This window comes from Panthera uncia, assembly GCF_023721935.1.
Source record: "Panthera uncia isolate 11264 chromosome A1 unlocalized genomic scaffold, Puncia_PCG_1.0 HiC_scaffold_17, whole genome shotgun sequence".
Taxonomy (NCBI): domain Eukaryota; kingdom Metazoa; phylum Chordata; class Mammalia; order Carnivora; family Felidae; genus Panthera; species Panthera uncia.
The window spans coordinates 124,331,171-124,348,714 of NW_026057577.1; the positions used below are offsets into that span (position 1 = coordinate 124,331,171).

At 41.5% G+C, this 17,544-nt stretch overlaps 1 protein-coding gene across 3 annotated transcripts in view; it reads left to right on the plus strand.

Moving 5' to 3' along the window:
- Positions 1–2,193: 2,193 nt before the first annotated feature.
- LOC125934648 (UDP-glucuronosyltransferase 3A2-like) overlaps positions 2,194–17,544 on the plus strand; it is a 184,969-nt gene continuing 169,618 nt past the window's right edge. The window contains exons 1-5 of one of the 3 annotated variants that reach the window (XM_049648182.1): positions 2,194–2,500; positions 4,951–5,052; positions 9,838–9,952; positions 13,781–14,312; positions 16,779–17,010. In XM_049648182.1, the coding sequence (XP_049504139.1) occupies positions 2,407–2,500; positions 4,951–5,052; positions 9,838–9,952; positions 13,781–14,312; positions 16,779–17,010 (1,075 nt within the window). In that variant the 5' untranslated portion in view covers positions 2,194–2,406. The remainder of the gene's footprint in view (positions 2,501–4,950; positions 5,053–9,837; positions 9,953–13,780; positions 14,313–16,778; positions 17,011–17,544) is intronic. The other 2 variants (XM_049648180.1, XM_049648181.1) reach the window with 2 other exon arrangements.

Genomic DNA, 17,544 nt, shown 5'->3' on the forward strand with positions numbered 1-17,544 from the left:
TCTACTGAGTAGGTTTTTTACAGTTGTGTGGGGTAGTGTATTTGACCTCACTTTCTAGGCATGATAGGACTGAGCAAATGAGGAAATGTATTGATGTTGTTTCTTACATTAGGAAAAGACAATTACAAATGTGGAAATGAGGAAGATTAGAACAACCCCTGTGATATATTGAATTGAGATATCGGTATGAATTCATAATTTTTTCTGACTAGTAGACATAGCTACAATATCTATAGGCAGAGAAATAAATATAGGATCTTGATATCTACATCTATAGCCATATATTTCCTAGTTCTGTCCACTGAAAGGATTATAAACAGTGGCGCTTTGTTAGCAATGAGCACACCTAGCAACCATATAGGTATCTTTTGGTCTAGTAGATCATAAACTCCATGAATGTAGGGACTGATAAAGGGCAGCTTTACCTTTCAGCATTAAATTGGATTCTGTGCACACAGGAGTTTTAATAAAATTAAACTCTTTAAGGCATCCAGCTGGTAAATTGCAGGCCAGGTTATAATTACCTGAAAACCAGCCTTCTCTGTTCAGCCTAAGCTGCTGAGAACCTGCCATCTAATGTTGCCACCAACCCTCTGTCTCTGCCAACCTGTACATTTCAGCAGTGGTGGCCCCAGCACCATCAGATGCTCCTGCACCCTGAGCCCCCCACCCCGACCAGGGGCTGGTGGGCTGGATCTACCACATCCTCCAGGTAGGGGGTGTAGCACAACTCAGGCCCACACTTTCCAATAACTGTGGCATGAACGTACCTCCTGAATGTCTTATTGTCCCTGCTGATGGTCACCCTGGGCACGGTGTGGCTGTCTGCGAAGCTGTTGAGTGTGGTGGCCAGGTGGCTGTGTGGGCCCTGAAGCTGAAGGCCCGAAGCCAAGTGTAGGCTTGGGGGATGCCATATTGGAGGGGAGGTGTTACCATTTCTTATGAGCTTCCCACCAGTTCTGGCAACTCCTGTTATCCATATCATATCCATGTGCTAATTTTGTTGTAAATACCTGCTCATTGGCTTCTTCCTAAAATTAGAATTATTTATTCAGCCCGTATGGCCTTCTTTATTTGCCAGTCAGGCAGGGCTGTTGTATGATTTTGTTCCCATGGTAATTTGGACCAGTGGCCCTCATATTTTAAGCCTTGAAGCCACCTTCTTTGTCATGCCCCTGTTGGAGGAGCATCAGCTTGAACCATTCCAGCCTCCATGTCCAGTCCGTTCTCAGCCTGTTTCCCTCGCTCCTGCCTCCGCCACCCGCTATAACACTGAAAACAGGCACCTGACAAACTTTTTCATTTTCTATTTGCCTTTCCTATAAACTCTTGTCAATCTATCTTATTGGGGCAAGAGGAGCCCCTGCCTCATGGAAAGCAAAAGTCTTCCAGAATTATCATACCCCTCCACTTGGAAAAGAGACTCCGTCCTCCTTCCCCAGAATTCTGTCACCTGACAACTCAAGGCTGTAAGGGAAGCTGCACCGAAATCCTTTATAAGAGCCAGTCTTGTTTTGAGGATAGAAAATGCAAAAATGCCTTCTGGGGCTTGCATGCCCTGTCCTTCCCAGGGCTAATATTGCAGAGTCAGAATGACAAGATGTCCTCAGTTTGTGCCTGAGGAGACTGTGGAAATATCCCTAGTCCTATTTTATGATGCTCATTGGAATTATAGTCTCAGCAGTAGAGGTTCAAACCTTCAGGTAAATAAAGACTTGGACTTGTGGAGTTAGGACTCTAGCACGTCTTCATAAATAAATGACCTCCTTAAGAGGTCCTCAGAATACAGTCCAGGCAGGTGGACTTCTCTTGGGGATTGACTTCTAGAGAGTAGACACAACTCCTTCCAGGGAGCGGTGTCTTGAGATTGGAAGACTCGCAGAGATTTTAAGCAGGTACCTGGGGAAATGGGGCATGGGGATGACAGTATGAGGTCAATAGTGCAGTTAGGAGGTGGGAAAATTCATGGAAGAGTCTCTAAAACGGAGATGGGTCTGAGTCACCTGGGGGTGGCACTATCGTGGAAATGACTTCCTGAAGTCCCTGCCATTCCTGGTTCAGAGTATGTTCTCCGCAGAGAGTGTAGTGATTCCATGGAAGGAGAGGGGTTAAGGAGAGCTCACTAACCCCTCCTTCCTTCTGCCAGATGCCTGAGGTTAGGGAGGGTGAGGACATATTAGCCAGTGGAGCAAACACCCGGGGAGGAGGAGCAGAAGGGCAAGAAGTCACAGACAGAAAGAGACGACAGGCAGGATCCACCTCTCACCTCTTCCCAAGCTGCCTGCCAGCGCATCTCCTTGGCTGCCAGTGCAGTGCGTGTCCCCAGGGCGCACAGGTTACTGTGTGGGGCGCGGGGTGCAGGCTCTGGGCACAGGACCGGGCTCCGCAGCTGGTACAGGAGTGAGCATGGCGGGGCAGCGGGTGCTGCTGCTAGCTGGCTTCCTTCTGCCCGGGTTCCTGCTCTCTGAGGCCGCCAAGATCCTAACCCTGTCTTTGGTGGGTGAGTGCGTGGCTGGAGAATCAGACACAGGCTCGTCCCAGACTCTACCTGCGTGAAGGCTCAGGCACATAGCCCTGGGCCAAAGGGTCACTCTGTGGGGTTTTCCAGGCAGCGCTTGGGTCCCAGGCTGCAGGAGGGAGAGGCGGGAGGGGGTTGTTGGGGCATGAGGAGCCCCTGCCTCATGTAGGGGTGAAGAAGATACTTCTGGAGAAAGTAGAATACCCTTTCCTCTCTCTTCCTATTCAGACTAGCTCTGCAAGGCACAGGGATGGGGCGAGAGGTTTGAGATCCCTCCCCGTGCTCGAGACGCAGGGCAGCGTCTTCCCCAGGGTGGTTTGGACATTCAGAGGCTCACCCTAAGCTTCTCAGGGGTGTGCAGCAATTGTCGACAGAGACGGGGTCGGGGCGGGGGGGAGCATTTGCAGGCTCTTGGAGGCCCAGGGAAGAGCTCACGGGGACAGCAGCACGGATTTTCTGAGGCTGCATGGGAGCCAATTGGAGAAGGGAAGGCATTTCAATAACAGTTAGGAGGGTGTTTTCATCCAGAGAAAACCTAGAGAACTGGCCAGGGTTGGGGACTGGACCCTGGGTGTTCAGGTCTCTCCAGTGCCCACTCCTTTTCACCCGTGGGGCTGGAAGTGTTTGAAGGACTTGAGGGACTGTTAATTTTGCATTTTGTGGCCTCAGTTTTATCTCCTTTACTTTTGCACCAAAGGGACTAGCAGATGAAAAGGAAAATCATACCAGGATGAAGGGTCATCCTAGGATGGAGCTTCCCCAACATTGTATTTCAACTCACAGGGGGCTCTTTTAGGTCACTTGACTGTATAGGTCACTGGGAATCAGGGGATCTTAGAGCTGGAAGGACGCTGAATCATCTCATTTAGCCCCACAGTGTTTTCTTGAACAAGAAACTTAAGGGTCGGGCACCTTTGCCAGAGTACACTGGACCTCCTTAAAGGCACACAGCAGGAATTTACTCCGCTCTCTCAGCCCAGGAGCAGCCTTTTCACAGCTTCCAATCTCATGCACTTTTAGTGGGTAGTTTTAAAAATCACTCTTTAAGAAACCCTGTAACTGCATTTGAATTCCTTTTTTATTCATTTAGTTTTCTTTCTGATTGTTAGTAGCAGTGACACAAAAGCACTCCCTCGCTTCTTGTAAGTACATGTCCTCTGGACTCTGTGAGGTGGGGAGGAAGGTGTGGTTTGGAGGCACTGAAGCCCTGCCTCTGTTCAAGAATGCACTGTGCTCACCAAGACCTTTAGGAATGGCTGCCTGTGCAGGTGCAGGAAGCCTTCTCTCCAGAATCCATTTCCTGCATGGGTTAAAGGTAGAGTCAGAGCAGGGAGTCTGAGGGGGTAGGGTTCATGTTTTATGTAATTTGTGTTACCTCAGGGCAACACAAGTATAGGTATTAAAAACTAGAGTATAAGAAACTAGATGCACACTATTGCTGTAGTTCTTTTTTAAACTTTTTTATTACTGTGGTTCCACATCCATGTGAGCTGACCCAATCATCATGGGACCTTCATCTTCCAAACAACCCCCAGTTCCCACCTTGGGCAAATTCTATTCCTTCCCGTGTGGTCTGGCTTTGACTATTGCTGAGACTCATAGATTCCATAAAAATGGCCCCTGGTAGCATATGGTTTTAGATACAACTTGATGTGATAGAAACTGTACCTCCCCAGGGGGTCATACTCTGTTTCCTTGGGATCCCAGGATATTTCTAGGATGGGTGGTGTCTCAGTCTCTCATGCATACAGGATCCTGCAGTTCCACTGGAAGGGTCCACAATTATTCTGAATGCCTTAATTTGATATTCAGCAAAATGCAGACCCCAACTGAGAAGCCTCCTGCCAAATATATTTGAATCTGAAGAATTTTGGCTCTAAGTGGTGTCTCTCTCTCCTTTGCTCCAGTGGCTCTTTCCTGGACTGATGTTAAGTTCCCATGTTTTGGCCCTCACATTAGCTTAAACTTCCAGAGAGAAGGATTCCAGAAATGCTCTGATTAATTTTCCGCTAGGAGTCCTTCACACTCATATATAGCACTGTGCCAAACTTTGCATCAGTACAGTTATTTCTGTAGGGCACCAAGTGTCCATAAGGGCTGGCTAGAATCAGCATGTGCTTAGAATCAGGAACTCCTTAAAGCCTAAGCACAGAGAGGCTCATCACACTGATGTTTGGTCACTTTTGTGACCAGAGTCACACAAAAGAATCAGAGGGAGGTTTGCCAAGGTCAAGGGTTTGGGCAAGTAGGCTCAGGGTGAGTGGCTGTGCCTTACCCAGATGGAGATGGGCAGCGTGACTGATGAAGCTGATCTTCCTCTACTCACCGTCATCTTTCTGTTCTCTATCTCTCATGTCTTGGCTCTATCACCCCATCAACTTCAGGCACTCTATTCTCATGATTACAAAGATGCAGTTGTGAATTGTTCCTAGGTGGGAGCCATCATCTGCTGCTGGACCGGGTGTCTCAGATTCTTCAAGATCATGGTCATAATGTCACCATGCTTCACCAGAGAGGGAATTCATTCATATCAGGTATCTTTTCCCACTAATCCTTGATTCCTTCTGCTCTATGCAAAGTGTAGAGTGAAGCAACAATGTCTTTTGCATAAATGGGCTCAGAAAAGTGTTTTTAAAATCTAATTGGACCCAAACAATGAAAAGTGTGTGTGTGTGTGTGTGTGTGTGCGCGCGCGTGCATTTAAGTAAGGTGTTGTAAAACTTGCTGGCTATGTCTACCAGCACTCCACACTCTGTAGTCTCATATTTTCCTCCCTTACCTTCATCCCAACCAACAGTCCACATATTATTACAGGTTATTTTGGTAAATGGCACTTCATAACATAGCTTGAAAATATGTGAACAGAAGTGTTCATCCATATATAAGATTTCTAATAGGAAAGGATCATTCTTTTTTTTTTTTTTTTATATCAGAGATTACTTTTCTTCCTATGATAACTGAAATTTAAGAAAGGTCTCTCAGGAAGCCCCTTATTTAGGCAGGTGAGATCAGATCCCATAATTGAGATGATTTTGTTTTCTTGAAAAATCAATGACTGCCCATGAGTTTGTGGATAATGATGTTGGATGTTCTTAACTGAATCATCGAATCCAATGAATGTTAGTCAAAATGAGCAAGGAAATCTTATCAACTCTTCTCTGTTGACAGACAAGACATCAGCAACCCAGAGAACTGAAATGAATTGCCCAAGGTCATATGGCAGGCTAATAATAGTGTTGGGTGGCTTTAGGACTTTAAGCTCTGGATTGCTCTATCTGTAGTTTTCTCAGGCTTTGATTTAAAAAAGATTCAATTTTAATCAGCATCTTTGAGGAATAAAATTCTGAGAAATTATAAAATTTTGAAGGTGATCAGCCTTTGTTGTTGTTTAGATTTTATTAAAAACAAATTTTTTTTACTGTGAAAATTTCTTCTAAGATATTTATTGTGGTAAAATATGCACAGCATAAAATTGATCACCAAACATTTTGTTTTGGACAGTTTAGTGACTTTAAGTACATTCACATTGTTGTGCAACCATCACTCTAGAACATTTTCATCATCTCAGACAGGAATGGTAACCACTACTCTTGGTTACCACTACTCTACTCTACTCAAAATATTTGACTATTCTAGATACCTCATTTAAGTAGAAATATACAATATCTGTCTCTTTGTGTCTGGCTCATTTCACTTTACATCATGTCTTTAAGACTCATGTTGTTGTATGGATCACAATCTCTTTTCTTTTTAAGGCTGAATAATGTTCCATTAAAGTGCATATACTTTATTTTGTTAATCCGGCCATCTGTCGTGGTCATTTGTGTTATTTCCACCTTTTGGATATTGTGGATAATGTTGCTTTGAAAACTGATGTATAAATATCTATTTGAGTCCCTACTTAAGATCATTTTAATCATTTTCTAAATTAGGTTCTGGATTTGTCACTGAACATTATTTATATACGTATCTCTTTGTATCTGCCTTGATGACAGACATGATTAAATAGCTGTAGTGTAGTAATTTTCAATGTAGCTTCTTGATTTTGGAAATTGTAATTAAATTTAATAAAAGTTATAAATGTAATTAAGTTAAATTAAAATTTTAGATTGATTGAAAACTATTTTGGCAGTTGCCATGCATTTTGAGAATCTAACATTTACTATGTAACTAGCACTGGGATAGATGTTTTCACATTAATACCATCATTTAATATGAAGCCTGATCTTTGATCCAAAGTAAAGGTTTAACAGAGTGTTTGGAAAGCAAGTGTGGGGATGACCTTTTTGGAGGAAACGTTCTTAGAATTTCTTCAAATTTAACCATCCAGAGGTGCTTCTTGGTCTGTGTGTAGACTAGTCTGTCTTCCAACCTTAGGAAACAACACACCCACTGTTATTTGTGCCTGTGACGTGGTATTGGTGGAGGACTGTGGGGAATCCTCTTGTTTAGTGGCCTTCAGGTCACAATAACTGTCTTTGCTTTAAGGGTTTATTTTCTTTCTTTTTTTAATTTAAATTTTAGTTAGTTAAAATACAGTACAGTATTGGTTTCAGAGGTAGAATTCAGTGATTTATCACTTACATACAACACCCAGTGCTCATCACACAAGTGCTCTTCTTAGTATATATCACCCATCTCCCCATCTCTCACCCATCTCCCTCCATCAACCCTCAGTTTATTCTCTATCATTAAGAGTGCCTTGTGGTTTGTTTCTTCTCTTCTCTTCCCCTACTGTTCCAAAATGATGGTTTGTTTTGTTTCTTAAATGCCACATATGAATGAAACCATATCGTATTTGTCTTTCTCCGACTGACCTATTTCACTTAGCATAATACACTCTAGCTCCATCCACGTCATTGCAAATGGCAAGATTTCATTCTTTTTGATGGCCGAGTAGTAATCCATTGTGTGTATGTGTGTATACCATATATATATATATATATGAGATATATATATATATATATATATATATATATATCTCACATCTTCTTTATCCATTCCTCAGACGATAGACATGTGGACTCCTCCATAGTTTGGCAATTGTTGATAATGCTGCCTTAAACATCAGGTGCATGTATGCCTTCGTATCAGTATTTTTGTATCCTTTGGGTAAATACCTCATAGTGCAATTGCTGGATCATAGAGTAGTTCTATTTTTAGTTTTTTGAGGATCCTCCATACTGTTCTCTAAAGTGGCTGCACCAGTTTGCATTCCCACTGGCATTGCAGTGCTTTCTCCACATCCTCACCAACAGCTCTTGTTTCCTGTGTTGTTAATTTTAGCCATTGTGACAGGTGTGAGGTGATTATCTCATCGTGCTTTTGACTTGTATTTCTCTGATGATGAGTGATGTTAAGCATCTTTTCATGTGTCTGTCAGTCTTCTGGATGTCTTCTTTGGAAAAGTGTCTATTCATGTCTTCTGCCCAATTCTTAACTGAATTATTTGGTTTTTGGGTGTTGAGTTTGTTAAGTTCTTTATAGATTTTGGATACTAAACCTTTATCAGATATGTTGTTTGCAAATATCTGCTCCCATTCTGTAGGTTACCTTTTAGTTTTGTTGATTATTTCCTTCACTGTGCAGAAGCTTTTTATCTTGATGAAATCCCAGTAGTTCATTGTTGCTTTTGTTTACCTTGCCTTCAGCGATATGTCTAGTAAGAAGTTGCTCCAGTTAAGGTCAAAGAGGTTGCTGCCTGTGTTCTCTAGGATTTTGATGGTTTCCTGTCTCACATTTAGGTGTTTCATCCATTTTGAATTTATTTTTGTGTATGAAGTAAGAAAGTGGTCCATTTCATTCTTCTGCATGTCTCCATTCAGTTTTCCCAGCATCATTTGTTGAAGAGACTGTCTTTTTTCCATTGTCTCTTTTCCTGTTTTCTTGAAGATGACTTGGCTATATAGTGGTGGGTCCATTTCTGGGTTTTCTGTACTGTTCCACTGATCTTTGTGTCTATTTTTGTGCCACTGCCATACCCTCTTGATGTCTACAGCATTGTGAGATACCTTGAAATACAGAATCTTGATGCCTCCAGTTTTTTCTTTTTCAGGATTGCTTTGTCTATTTGGTGTCTTTTGTGGTTCCATAAAAAGTTTAGGATTATTTGATCCTGCTCTGCAAAGAATGCTGGTAGTATTTTGATAGGGATTGCATCAAATGTATAGATTGCTTTGGGGAGCATAGATGTTTTAACAATGTTTTTTCTTCCAATCCTTGAGCATGGAATGCTTGAGCATGGAATGAACTATGAATTGATGATGTGACGGATTGAAACTAGTTGGAATGTTGGGGTGGTGTGAATGTAATTTTTATGTGATATGTACATAAGGGTTTGAGGTCCAGAGAGTAGAATATGGTAGTAGAAGATGATGCCCCCACCCAAAGATATGCTCTACTCTTTTGAATGTTATGACTGATGAAAGCTCACATACATAATAGGGTATAGAATTTTTATTACTCAAATAGTAGGGCATGTTTTTTTGGAAGAGTAGGACAGGCTCCTAAGAAAATCTGAAATATGGCTTTCTAGAGGCTGGAGGGATGACTAGTTTGAGTTTTTATTGTGAGTAGAGAGTTGGGATATGTTGAGGGTTCCCCCTCATTGGCCTTCCTTGCATGGTTTGAAACTCCCACTAGGGTCAAGAGAGGGAACATGCTGACTCTCTTACTAGTTTGCCCAGGTGAAGAAGCATAAAAGAGGGCATGGGAGATAGGGCTTGAAAACTGTCAGCAGTCAAACATCAAAAGTGGACTCAGACTTTTTATTACACATGGGTATATGGGAGAAACCATGTTGGTAAGTAGAGGTACAGCGGTCTAGTATTTTATAGAAGCTTTTTAGTACTTTTTACTGAATCAAAAAACTATTTGGATTTATCACTCTAAATAATGAAAATGAGTTTTTCTAAAACAGAAGGAGCAGAGGCTCTGGAATCAAACAGACCTGTACTGAAATACAAAGACTGTACTTCCTATGTGTGCAACCTTGACAAATTGTCTTAACTTCAATTCACTTTGTTTTCTGACCTGTAAAATAGGACAAATAGCTATGCCTTATGGAGGCTTTAAATGGAAGCTTCTATAACTTTAAATTGAAAAGCACTCCTCAATCAGTGTAAGATTCTCCATAGATGTTAATCATTTTATAAGATTAAATGAATGAGAATGCAACCAAACCATACAAAAATATATCAAAAGGCAAACATTCTATAAATATAGAATTATTTAAGCAAACACATGATGATATTATCATGCTAATGTTAATCCATGGTTTGTGGCATATTTCACATTTTTAACCCATGGGTGTTTTCTAGATTTTAAAGAGAAGGAGATATCATACCAAGTTATCCCTTGGCTTCCACCTGAAGACTATAACAAAGGATTGAAGAATAATTTTGATTTTTTTATCGAAGAAGCTTTGGGTGGCAGGTAATTGTTATGTCTTTGAACCAAAGAGTCACTATTTTAGCAATACAAATGAATGGATGGATGCCTGGATGCTTGGCCTGCATACGTAAGACAGGGATGGACGGATGGGTGGATGGATGAAGGAATAGACGATGAGTGGATGGTTAGGGAAACAAGTATTTACACCAATTCATCCAGTGCAGTCACTCGAGATTCTTCTTTGCTCTGTACTGTGCCTCTTCCATGAATGGATTTCTGTAGCAAGTAGAGGTTGATCTTTCTGGGACTTCCTTTCAACACCTCTCTTACAATCTTTGTTTATAACCTCCCCACCACAAAAGCACAGGTACCTCAGCCTCTCACTGTTGATAGGGAAATGAGAGCCACTTACTTTTCCTCCTTTTCTTCACACATATTCTAGTATTGGAGGGAAGAATTATGAACACTGGTTTTGTAGTAGTTGAACATCTGGCTATGTAAAGTCCTTTTATTTATTTTTTTTATTTTTGGCCATGTAAGGTCCTTTTAAAAATGCAGTGAACCTCATGCAAAATAAGACATGAGTCCTTTGTTTCATCTGAATGGAAAGGAGCACATAACTGCTTAATCTTAGACATTAATGTGGAAAGACAAACTTCCGTTCCTAACTTAATTATAGTGGCCTTGCCTTCTTTCTACCTGAAAATTCTACTTACTAGTGTAGGTCTTGCTTACATTTGACTTTTCTCATAAAGTCTTTTTTCCTCCCTCAACTGGGAGACCACAGTCCTTCCTGTCTAGAACTGATCTAATCTATTCATTTGACACTTAGTCTATATAATCTTGTGCTGTTAGTTATATTAAATATAGGCTTTGTCTCTTCTCCCTTCATTTAATATTTTTGTAAACAGGCATGGGTAACCATGGATTCTTAAACATTGTTTTCTATTTATTGGCTTAATTTTAAGCATGCTTAAGTGAAATAAGCCATACAGAGAAAGACAAATACCATATGGTTTCACTCTTATGTGGATCCTGAGAAACTTAACAGAAACCCATGGGGGAGGGGAAGGAAAAAAAAAAAAAAGAGGTTAGAGTGGGAGAGAGCCAAAGCATAAGAGACTCTTAAAAACTGAGAACAAACTGAGGGTTGATGGGGGGTGGGAGGGAGGGGAGGGTGGGTGATGGGTATTGAGGAGGGCACCTTTTGGGATGAGCACTGGGTGTTGTATGGAAACCAATTTGACAATAAACTTCATATATTGAAAATAAAATAAAATAAAATAAAATGTTAGTTGGTATGTGGAAAAAAAATTTAAGCATGCTTAATGAGCTATATATGGAAATTTTTACAGCACTATTGTAGTATCTACAATATCTGGTTATCATTCCTTTGCTATGTGAAATCTTCAAAAAATGCATAGCAGAGAAGGATTTTAGACAGTCACTTCCACTGTATAACTTGAAGTTAATTCTTTATTTTTCTTATAATTTATTTTTATTAACAACTTTCATTTCTTAACAACATTCTTACATATATTTTTAAAAATTGTGAAGATGGTACAGAGAATTCCCATAAGTCGGTATATTATTAACATTCTACTTTAGTGTGGTATACTTGTTACAGTTTTTTTTTTAAAGGATTTTTTAAATTTTATTTTTTAATGTTTATTTTTGAGAGAGAGAGAGAGAGAGAGAGAGAGAGAGCATGAGCAGGGGAGGGGCAGAGAGAGGGAGACACAGAATCTGAAACAGGCTCCAGGCTCTGAGCTGTCAACACAAAGCCTGACACGGGGCTCGAACTCATGAGCTGCGAGATTATGACCTGAGCTGAAGTTGGACACTCAACCGACTGAGCCACCCAGGTGCCCCTTGTTACAGTTTTTGAACCAATGCTGATACATTATTTTATTTAATTTATTTATTTATTTATTTTTAAATTTTATTTTTTATTTTTTTAAATTTACATCCAAATTAGTTAGCATATAGTGCAACAATGATTTCCAGAGTAGATTCCTTAGTGCCCCTTAACCATTTAGCCCATCCCCCCTCCCACAGCCCCTCCAGCAATCCTCAATTTGTTCTCCATATTTATGAATCTCTTCTGTTTTGTCCCCCTCCTTGTTTTTATATTATTTTTACTTCTCTTCCCTTATGTTCATCTGTTTTGTCTCTTAAAGTCCTCATGTGAGTGAAGTCATATATTTGTCTTTCTCTGACTAATTTCACTTAGCATAATACCCTCTAGTTCCATCCACGTATTTGCAAATGGCAAGATTTCATTCTTTTTGATTGCCAAGTAATTCTCCATTGTATATATATATACCACATCTTCTTTATCCATTCATCCATCAATGGCCTTTTGGGCTCTTTCCATACTTTGGCTATTGTTGATAGTGCTGTTATAAACATGGGGGTGCATGTGTCCCTTTGAAACAGCATACCTGTATCCCTTGGATAAATACCCAGTAGTGCAATTGCTGGGTCATAGGGTAGTTCTATTTTTAGTTTTTTGAGGGACCTCCATACTGTTTTCCAGAGTGGCTACACCAGCTTGCATTCCCAACTTGAAGTTCATTCTAAATGTCAGGCCAAGTTCTGTATATAGCTAATAAGTTCTCTGCCTCTGGGTCTTCTCTATCTGGGGTACAATGGGTACAGTACAATTACAGGGATGCCAGGGTGTTGATTCTCTTGGTCCTCCATGCAGTCAGGAGGCCCCTGATATCTTGAACTCTTGCACCTGTTAACTCTGATACCTTAAAGTACAGTGGACATCCTTACCTATTTCTCTGTGGATTGTATAAACAGGAAGGAAACAGTCATATTCTATATAGGCAGTGATGGGAAAGCATTGCAAGGAGATAGGCCCCTGGAATATTCTCATAGGCAAAGTCTTAATTATATGTTCATATTCTTTGTCATTATCTTCTCTGGACACTTCAACCTACATTGAAATAGAGAAGCTAATAATATGTTTATTTACCAGGACTTACTTTTCCTTTCCTTTCCTTTCCTTTCCTTTCCTTTCCTCTCCTTTCCTCTCCTTTCCTCTCCTTTCCTCTCCTTTCCTCTCGTCTCCTCTCCTCTTGTCTCCTCTCCTCTGCTTTCCTCTCCTTCTCCCCTCTTCTCCCCTCTTCTCCCCTCTTCTCCCCTCCCCTCCCCTCCCCTCTTCTCTTCTCTTCTCTTCTCTCTCTTCTCTCTCTTCTTTCATTGCTTGGTGGTGGTCACAGAAATGTGGAATTCCCATTTTGGCTGAGTTTTGACTCTAAAATTATAAAATAGTCCCTTGGGTGAGGTGATCTGTCACATTCAGAACATACAGTGATTTTTAAAAATGGCCTGTATAGTTAATATTTATGGAACTGTGTCATCAAGTTATGTCCACGGTTTGGCTAAGTAAATAAGAAAATCACTCATAAAAAGTCAGTATGTAAAAGAAAGTTAATAGGAAGTTATAGACTTTATCAAATAAAAGGAGATTTGTGAGGTGTGCTATGGTGAGAGAAGGTTCCCAGAGCAGAAGGTCCATTGGTGGTGATTTGTTCCTGGTTAACACAATTTAATTGTGCCCGTGGATTTCAAGATACCAGAACTCAAGGAACATTTTTTTTTAAGAAACCGGCATAAAAAGTACTTGGGATGTGGATAAAGGAGGGAAGAGGAGGGGAGGAAGGGAACCCTCTCAAGAGCAGAACATCTGCTTAGAGTGCCTGAGATGATGGTACTAATGGGCAGTGGTGGAATAGGTGGGCTGCTGCTAGGTGTGGTCTTGCTTATCTGGGATATTTATTTGTAGCCCAAGATTCTTTTATGTATTGTGGAATTAACACATCCAATGAATGTTTACCGTTTTTCTCTTTCTTATAGATACACATTTGGAAAATTCTTAAAATTAATGGAACAAGTAGGGCTTCAGTGCAGCCATTTTCTAAGGAGAAGTGATATCATGGATTCCTTAAAGAATGAGAACTTTGACCTAGTGATAGTTGAAAATTTTGACTACTGTCCTTTCCTGGTTGCTGAAAAGCTTAGAAAACCATTTGTGTCCATTCTCTCTTCCTCATTTGGTGCTATGGATTTTGGACTACCAAACCCTCTGTCTTATGTGCCAGTATTGCATTCTTTGCTAACAGACCACATGGACTTCTGGGGCCGAGTGAAGAATTTTCTGATGTTCTTTGATTTCACCATGAAGCAAAGACAAATCCAGTCTGCATATGACAATACCATCAAGGAACATTTCCCGGAAGGCTCTAGGCCAGTTTTGTCTCATCTTCTGAAGAAAGCAGAGCTGTGGTTTGTTAACTCTGACTTTGCCCTTGAATTTGCTAGGCCCCTGCTTCCCAACACTGTGTATGTTGGAGGTTTAATGGCCAGACCTGTAACACCAGTACCACAAGTAAGTGAAACTGTAGCTCCCCATGTGGGCTTCTTGCAGAGGTCTTCAGCACAGAGTTGGTGACTGCCCTGCCAGTGGAATCCTGGGAAGGAAGTAGGGTGAGGCAAGTAAGGCGCCTAGGACATGCTTTTTAAGGGCGTACTCATTTTTAGCGCCATGCAACGATAGTGTTAGGACTTGCACAACCCTGAGATTGAGGGCCTCCTTAAATGGTACACTGAGTGTCCTCTTTAGTCCTGGCTTTGGTAGGCTAAGCTCTTTATTTTAGTTTAATTTTACTATGTCTACATACAGCATGGGGCTTGAACTCAGCACCCTGAGGTCAAGAAGAGCATGCTCTTCCAAATGAGCCAGCCAGGCACCCTGGCATAAGCCTTTTAAGAAGTTGATATTTTCATGTGCGTTTTGCATGATCCTATGTATAGTAGCTACATGGCAAGAATCCATTAAATGGGAGAATTGTTAAAAGAGATGCGTTATTCTCAATGAAATGCACAACACTATGAGTGTGTAACCAAGGTAGGACTGGGTGGTAAGAACTGCAGACATCATCTCCAGCATCCTCAGCCCATCTTCTGATTTGATTGATCTGGGGTTAGGCCTGGGCATTGTAAATTGTGAAAACTGCTAAGTTGGTTTGAATCCATAAACTCAGACTACTGCAATAGAAGGGTTTTTTTTAATGCTTATTTATAAGAGAGAGAGAGAGAGAGTGAGAGAGAGAGAGAAAATGATCATGAGCAGGGTAGGGGTAGGAATCCCAAGCAGGGTCTACACTGTGAGCACAAACCCCAAAGCGGGGCTCGAACTCAAGAACCATGAGATCATGACCTGAGCCAAAATCAAGAGTCAGACGCTTAAGCAACTGCACCACCCGGATGCTCTTCTGCCATAGAAGTTTTTATTTATTCTTTTTTTTTTTTTTACTTATTTATTTTTCTGCAATAGAAGCTATTAAATGGGAGGGAGCTGAGTTGGCTTCCTTTTGCCTATCAGCACTGTGTTGCCATTTTATGCAATTTATCTTATATAATAATATCTTGCCACCTGGAAGGAAGTATGATGATCTCCATTTTTATAACAGAGAAGACAGAAACTTAGGTGGTGTGTAAGTGACTTTCCCACTACCATTCACTGCAGAGCTGGGGAAAGCCCTGATGTGACCTGGGTCTTCCAGGTACCCAAGTGTCTATGCTTCCTCTACTGACCTTGTACTCAGTGAGCAGGGAGAGTTGGGGAATGATCCATGGACTAGATGGGCTTTGAGTTGGTGGTAGGGTTTTTTAGGGATGGAGCTAGGGAGGAAGGTGTTCCAGCTGGAGAGAACAAGTAGCTCAAAGTGTTAAAGTAAAAGTAAGATAGGCATGACTCTGGGTTCCCTTGGTGACTCTAGCTAGACTGGATCAGAATTCTCAGTTGTGTAAATATAGCCAGGCCAGATTGCAGGAGACTTTACTTGATAGGAGGGTGGGTCTTGGTTATAGGGTAGGGGGAGGGAGTTGTTAAGCAAGAGCATAAGGGGAGTAAGGGTTATAGTGTCTGTGAGATAGCAGAAGCTTTTTTCAAAAATGTTTCTCTATATTTTCCAGTTTTTAGATAATGGACTTACGTGGCTTTTGTAATTAAAAAGAATGACAAAGCTGTTGTCAAAGTGGTCCTTTGAATGGTAAACCAGGCAACGTTATGCTAGATGGAATCAATCCAGGAATGAGGATCTAGAAGCTGAGGAAAGGGGGCTGCAGAAGTCCAGAGTCAGAGTCTGAAGAAACACTTGAAGCCAGAGTTGACAAAACTGTGTTAAGCCCAGATTACATCATTAAGTCACAGCCTTCCTTAAGAATTGCCTGAGGACTTTAAAAAGCAAGCTGCCCAGTTCAGGTTTAGGTCTGGGCATTACCACTTTTTAAGTGTCTTCTTATGTAGATATAATTTGTAGTCATGTGGGTGAGCCACTGAGGTAAGAGATTAATTACAAAGATCCGTTAATAAGAATATCACAAAGTATCAGAGCAAAGCACTCTACATGGTGCATTGAGCCAGTGATCAGGAGCCTTCCTCCATTTCTTCCACTTCTTCTTATGCTACAGGCCTTCTCCCAGTTTCTGCAATCTAGCCTCAGACGTTGCAGCTCCCTCTGCTAGACGCTGACACCCCACTAGTGTTTGTTCTTACACTACCATTTTCCGGTGGCCTTAGGAAATTCTCAAGTGACCATGTCTCCTTTCACCTATGATGAGCAGTGGGTCTAGGATGGCCCTGACACAAAATCAAGCTTTTAAAGAAGAAAGATATTCCGACACAATGGGGATGAGCATCATGCAGAGGGTGCTGAGCTGCCCCAGGGGCTATGAGCTCTAGGAATGGCAGGAAGGTGTGTTCAGTAAATGAATGGCTTTCATTTCATGGCTGTCTAGGTTTTCATGAACAACATTTTTCACGTCCTTTTCTTTTCTGAACTCTCTCCAGGAATTTGAGAATTTCATTGCTAAGTTTGGAGACTCTGGTTTTGTCCTTGTGGCCCTGGGCTCCATGGTGAGCACTTTTCAATCCCAGGAACTTCTCAGGGAGATGAACAGTGCCTTTGCTCATCTCTCTCAAGGAGTCATATGGAAGTATAAGCCATCTCACTGGCCCAAAGACGTCAAATTGGCAGCAAATGTGAAAATCGTGGACTGGCTTCCTCAGAATGACCTCCTGGGTAAGAACTGCCCAAGTCTGCTTCACCTGTCTCATTTACATATTTTTAGAGCATATCGGGCTCTGACCTCTAGTTGGGTAATCCCACTTGCTCTAGAAGGAGCTGCTGATACCTAAAGGTGAGTGTCCAAGAAGCAGGAATGGAATGGCCAGCTGGAGTTTTTGGGGAATCAGGCCCTACTCCCAATGAGATCAGGTGCCCAAATAGCCATCTCTCCTTCATTCTTTCTATCCCAGGTGAGACATTGGTAGACATCAAGGTCACCTTGTCCTACTGCATTAGGTTTTACACAGGGTCACCCAAACACAATCCAAAAGAACCTACAGATTCTAGAGAACACATACCAGAGGGATGTTGCCCTTGTATTTAGTGGCTTCATGAGTACCTGTTGTTCCACGTGCACTTACATATATCATACCACCCTCCCCCACATCTTTCTTAGCTATTGAAGTGTGAGCAATTCATACCTTCATAACATTAATACCAATAGTGTCTTTAGGATGTGCCAAAATACCTGAGTGCCAAGATGAACAA